Below are 6,000 nucleotides of genomic sequence, written 5' to 3'. Positions count from 1 at the left end.
GGTAGAATGAAAACACAGAAAAAACTGAGTATATCTGTGCACACAAAGCACTGATACACAATTAAATACATTAATAAATACACAGTTGTGCATATGCTTTAAAATACATCTGGAAAGGATTCTAATTTACGAAAAAATATGAGGCTTTATATCATTTGATTTGTATTTCTATTGTTTTTACTTGAGATTATTATTTCAGTTGTATCGTATTTTTTATTTATTTATTTATTTTCCTGTGAATTATTTATTTCCAGGGAAGTATTTATATAAGCCTTTTTTGGCTTCTATCCTCTCCTGCATAATGGTGTTACTTGCATGAAAATTGTTGCTGTCTGTGATGTGCAAACAAATAAAATAAAATAAAACAAATAAAAGTTGGGATCAAATATTTTCACCTCTTCTCATGAAATACTTGTGACAATGTGATTTATTAGATAAAGTGTAACTGGAACTGAGAGATGTTGTCAAAACAGCATCAGTCTTTTTTGCTTCTATACCATTCAACATTATTGAGTACTATGTGCCTCTATAAATACACATATATGTAACGTGGTATAGTGGTTATAAAATTGCCTCTTTCATAAGCCCCGCCCACGTCCGGAGTTGACCTATGAACGGCTCTATCTCGCACATGCGTCGACGTCATCTCCTTTTAGTCTTCCGTGTCAACATGGCGGCATCCATGGCATCACAAGCTGCAGCAAGAGGACTGAGGACAGCAACCTCAAAGAACATCCTTCTCGACAAACTAAAGGTACGACTGCCGTAAAGATTACTTTGAATGTGTTACCTCTACCTCACCGACTGGCTCTGCTGTTGTTTGTCCGTTGTCATCGTCTTATAAATGTGTTATTGCAGCTCACTTGCTAACAGATTAGCATGTGTGTTCGCAGAGGGGTTTGACAGTTCAAAGTTGAGTCCACTCATTATGTCATCGTGCCTTTTTTTGCTGTAAGATGAACTTATATAAGTGCTGCTTAAATATTAAGATGTGACTGTTGCTCAGAATCACTGTTACTCCACAAAAATGGACGTAGGGCTTTGAAGTTTAAGAAGCTTTAAAGGTTAAAATGTGCTGACTGTAACATACATTAACCATGTCTGGCATTGTAGGTGCTCATTGCAGTGTGAATTTAGGTTTAGTTTGCATAGTTTTTACTCCTACATTGCTTCTAAGTAAGTCAAAGTCACTCTCCTTACACAAAGATCTGTGTGAGCAGTCTGTACATCATTAACCAAACGTACACATTTACAGCTTAGCTGAATTTACAGCCCAGAAAGATCCATCTAACTGCTGTATGCAGGGCATGAGCTCAAAGTTTGTGATTGCCGCCTCATGTCAGATAAGCCTGCAGTGACAAAACTTGTACTTTGATCTGTCAGAGTCTGTTTGTTGGCTGAGAACAGAGTTTATCCGATTAGCTTTGTCAGTGTACACAATCCTAAATGATTGCAGTTACATCCCATTATTAAACAAAGCATCAAGCCCAATAATTAAAACAACAATGAAACAAATACTAGAGAAATGAGTTTAGCTTGCACTGAATTACAAATACACACTGTGAAAGAGAGCAACGCAGAGTTTTGTTTTTGTAATCAAATTTTAAGCTTTAAGATATTTGAAATTAAAGAGCAGCATATTCTGCCACAAACAGCAGTTTTCCCTCAGTATTTGTGACCTGGTTTCCACTTGCCCGTATATATATTAATGCTACTGATGTCCTGGTGGAATGTACTGAGCACAAACTTGTTGACACTGTAAACACTGGTCCAGGGAGTCTAACTACAGACAGTACAGTTTGATTTTTGCTCTCAGATGTCCTTTGAGTTGTTTTTTTTGTTTGCCCTTACTCTGTGAACTGGTAAAATTTACCATGCAGCCTTTTGTTTTGGCATTAAGGACTCAGTTTTAGTTGAACTTTTGTATGAATAACAAATTGAAAAAAAAAAAGAAAAAAATCCTCAAACAGAAAGATGAAGTAGCACAATGCTGAAAATATCATGACTGGCAAATTTAAACCACAGAGGGGATGTGACGCAGCTCTCCCAAATAGAGCTACATCTCACAAAGCATAATAGAGAGATAAATAAGCTAACAATCTTTGCCAAGGGAACAGAAAGCACTTTAAACACCTACAATAAAAATGTACATTTTGATTTGCTTTTTATAGAGATCAGAGATGCTGCTTAATTCTGGTGCCATTTTGAGCCATGCTTACTTGCATGCAGTAGAAAGTAGATAGAAAATGTGCAGAGAGAGGGAGCAATGTAGAAATAGGCCATATGGAAGGGGAATAGGTCTGTCATGATTATGAAATAGCTGATTAATTTTCTGTGGGAAGTGGGAGTGATTTTATGGAATTATTAAAGTACAAAACTAAGAATAGTTTAATAAAACACATCACAGAGAAGATCCATTTATTGGCACTTAACATTGGAACGTAGATAAACAGTTGGCGGCACTAATTCTCTGGGCCACCCCACTGTTGCTTTTCAAATGCCAAAAGAGATTGAGGCTCTGGGCTTCGTTTAGAAAATCTGGAGTCTAAATCATTCCATGTATAGGGGGAGCTGATATAGAAAGAGCTGGTGGTATAAATCAAAGACTTGTGGATGTCGAAGGAACTGTATTTCTTAATTGTGCGTATCAATCCTGGTCTGAGTTGTATTATGTTCATATATCAACTACTTTCATTCAAAACTCACTATGCCATACTCTAAATATCTGCTGGTTTTTTTTTTTTAAATAATGTTTTATTCACCGCTTTGTTCAGTCACATATCTTTAGAAAATACTCTCTTGCAAAACTTTCAATCTCATATGTGTAGTGATCATTGTATGTGTTTCTCTTGTACATGCACATGAGTTCACTTTTTCCTCTCTCTTTCTTACTGGGTCAGGTGATAAGGTGAGTATAATGATTAAGGATTTGCTCTGCTCCATAGCAAACTATCTGATCCTGAATTGACTGACAGCCGGGTATCTGTACTATAGAATCAAATCTGCTCTGACAGTACGTCAGCTAAGCGGAGGAATTCAATTTGTGACGATTTGTCAACAACAATGCTGGGAAGATCACAATATTCAGATGGTTAGGATGCAGGATGCTTTTAAAGGAGGAGTGGGGTGTTTGTTTGTTTTTTTTCTTTTTCCTATGCCCTCCCTCTCTCTCATAAATCAAATCTCCTGAATTCTTGTCTGCACAGCGAGATAATCCTCAGGCTGTTTTTCACTGTCGCTGCACAGTGGTGAATTTGTAAACGTTTGCTAAGTTTTTATTTTTTGTAAGGTGTTCCTGCTTAGTAATAACCCAGCAGTGTCGAATCCCAACATGGTTTCAAGGGAAACACTGGGAAGAGAGGTGGCTCAATGAGACTCAGTCCTGAATATTTTACAGAGGGGGGTGGAGAGCCCTCTGCTTGCAACAACTTCTTTTGCTGGAACTTCAAACGACGGGCAGCTTCCCCATCTGTCTCAGCAAGAACACATTTACATTTCCTCCCCGCAAGGGATACTGGAGGACGAAGTTAGCTCTAACTGGATTTGAATATCGCTTCACCAAGGTTAATAGCCATTTCTGTAGCTGGTGAGATGCTTAGGCTTTTTCAATAATTTAAAAGGGCTGCAGTCATTAGGAAATGTTGGCAGCCTCCGAAATGGGGAATGCAATGAGTGACTGCACTCCTATTAGCTTAACTTCTGCTGTTGTTCCTGTGTAGCTAATGACAGAGAAATGGGAGTGATGTTGAAAGGAAGTTGAGAAAACAATGTCAGCTGACAGTTGACGGCTGTTATTCGTTAAATGTGCAGTAAATGAAGGATTTTAGGAAGCTACCACTCCCTTATCAATCACCTTTGAAATTGCACAATTAAACATGTAAGAGTGTGGTACCTTTTTAAACTGATAAAATGTGACTAGGATTTCATTTTTGAGGTTTCTTGCAGCAGCTCTCACTGAACAATTTTTAGGCCGTAGAATCTTTCTTTTGTTAATGTCAGGATATCTGTACTGGGTCTATTCAGCAGTAAATTTTATGTTGTCTGTGTAGCATGACACGTTCGCTGTCAGTGACAATAAAGGCCCAGACAAGGAAGCAACCCTAAAGGTAATAAAGCATATCCACATGAACAGTAGCGGCAGTATGAAACTGATACAGCTATGGTTCTAAATTTACACATAAAGACCCAAACATCAACCGCCGACCAAAAACATTTATTGATCTAAAATGTTTAATACCTGTTCATCCACTAATCCTATCAATTCATGTAAATAATTGGTGTAAAATGTAGTTTGTCATCATTTCATGGTTAGAGTCAGATTTGACCCATTTGGACGTTGAGAAGCTCTGTAGTGACTGTGGAAACACCGTCATCTTCTACAACATTGATTCACCAGTAAAACAAATGGAGTTGGATCAATGACAGTGGAGGGACACACTTGGTTTATGTTCAGTTAATGATAGCTTTTGCTGAAGAAGTCACTTTTTCTTCAGTTTTCCGTATTTTTGATAAAAAAGAGCTTTTATGAACATCTACATGATTAGTGAATTAAATATAGGAAAATACTTGATTTACTCTTAAAAAGACAAAATATAGAAGATAATACTGTAATAAATGGTGATCAATCACTAAAGAAAGGTTAAATAAAGAGAAAAATTCATTTGGGGACTGCCACAAAAGTAGCGCTGGGTCTTTATGGGTTAATGTGTGCCAAGGGCCAAATGTAGGGAATCTGGGAGGGTATCTATTACATAGGTGAGTAAATGTTTGTGAAAAAATAGTAATGTCATTTTTTTTTTTTAAAACTGACACAAGAGTCTCCACTGCATTTTTGTGTCATTTACTAATGTGTTGCTTCATTTCTCTATTCTCTGTGTTGGAGTTTGAACAAAGATCTTGTATACAAGGACTGTGCAAAGTACAGAAATGATGAAATGGTCAGTCTCTGTCTAAGTGGGCATTGTCAGAAGGGCTGAGTACATTGTGTGGATGTATGGAAGTAGATCAATAAGGTCTAAAGAAGATAATGATGCACTAATATAGGGCTGCATGATATTGGAAAAAACTGACATTGCGATTATTTTTTAACCCTGCGATATATATTGCGATATGAAAAACTACTCAGGAGGATTTAATAGCTGTGTGGCACCAGCGTAAATGGTCAAACAAATTAGTTGTGTTTCCTTTCGTTGTGGCAACAGGTGCAAGACACTGTCGACGCAGAACACGTTTCAATATCATCCTTCTTGTAGCTGAAATAATTCCAAATAACTGACATTGCTTTTCTTTTTGGCACCAAGTCTTTGATTTTGGTGATTTTCTCTTGTTCGTTGCTAATTTTTCAATGTTGTTACCAGTGACTCACTCCATGTGCAGGGGCGTGGTCTGCAAACTAATTAAGAACGATTGAGATTGGAGGGTCACTGCAAGCAATGTGTGTCAGTCAGGTACACTTGAAATTAGATGAGAACATGTAGAGTTCATTTGCCTCCTACATTGCAGGACCTGCGATGTGACTGTTGCACACACATACATTGTGATGATGCTCAAATGGCATATTGTGCAGTTCTACACTAGTATCACTTTTGTTTTTTTGAACTGAAACTTACATTTTTGAGTATAATTTGCTTTATTTCTGGGCGGCGGTGGCTCAGTTGGTAGAGCGGGTCGGCAGTTGGAATCCTGGCTCCGACTGTCCACATGTTGAAATTAGAGCCCGACTGATTAATCGGTCAGAGCTACCACATGCTCTGATGAGGATGGACCGCTACCCCCCCCCCCCCCCCCCCCCCCCCCCCCCCGCTTCAAAAATCACGGACCCCCCCTCGTCTTATGAAGTATTCACCCCCCACACACACTACCCATGTCCGTGCACTTCCTGCCTACCTCACAGTTTCATTCTGCCAGCAGGCCTGGGTGTTAATAATGTAGGGGAGACTGGGGACAGTTGTAACACAGGTCATTTGTAACTCTTGCAATTGCTCCAATCAGGAACAACTT

At 38.5% G+C, this 6,000-nt stretch overlaps 1 protein-coding gene across 1 annotated transcript in view; it reads left to right on the top strand.

Annotated features, from left to right (window-relative positions):
- Positions 1-662: 662 nt before the first annotated feature.
- Positions 663-6,000, top strand: part of suclg2 (succinate-CoA ligase GDP-forming subunit beta) — a 147,912-nt gene continuing 142,574 nt past the window's right edge. The window contains exon 1 of the mRNA XM_030134834.1: positions 663-754. Coding sequence (XP_029990694.1) covers positions 671-754 — 84 coding nt within the window. The 5' untranslated portion in view covers positions 663-670. The remainder of the gene's footprint in view (positions 755-6,000) is intronic.

This window comes from Sphaeramia orbicularis, chromosome 5, assembly GCF_902148855.1.
Source record: "Sphaeramia orbicularis chromosome 5, fSphaOr1.1, whole genome shotgun sequence".
Lineage (NCBI taxonomy): Eukaryota > Metazoa > Chordata > Actinopteri > Kurtiformes > Apogonidae > Sphaeramia > Sphaeramia orbicularis.
Note: the sequence above shows the minus strand (reverse complement) of the source record. Positions and strands in the feature narration are given on the sequence as shown.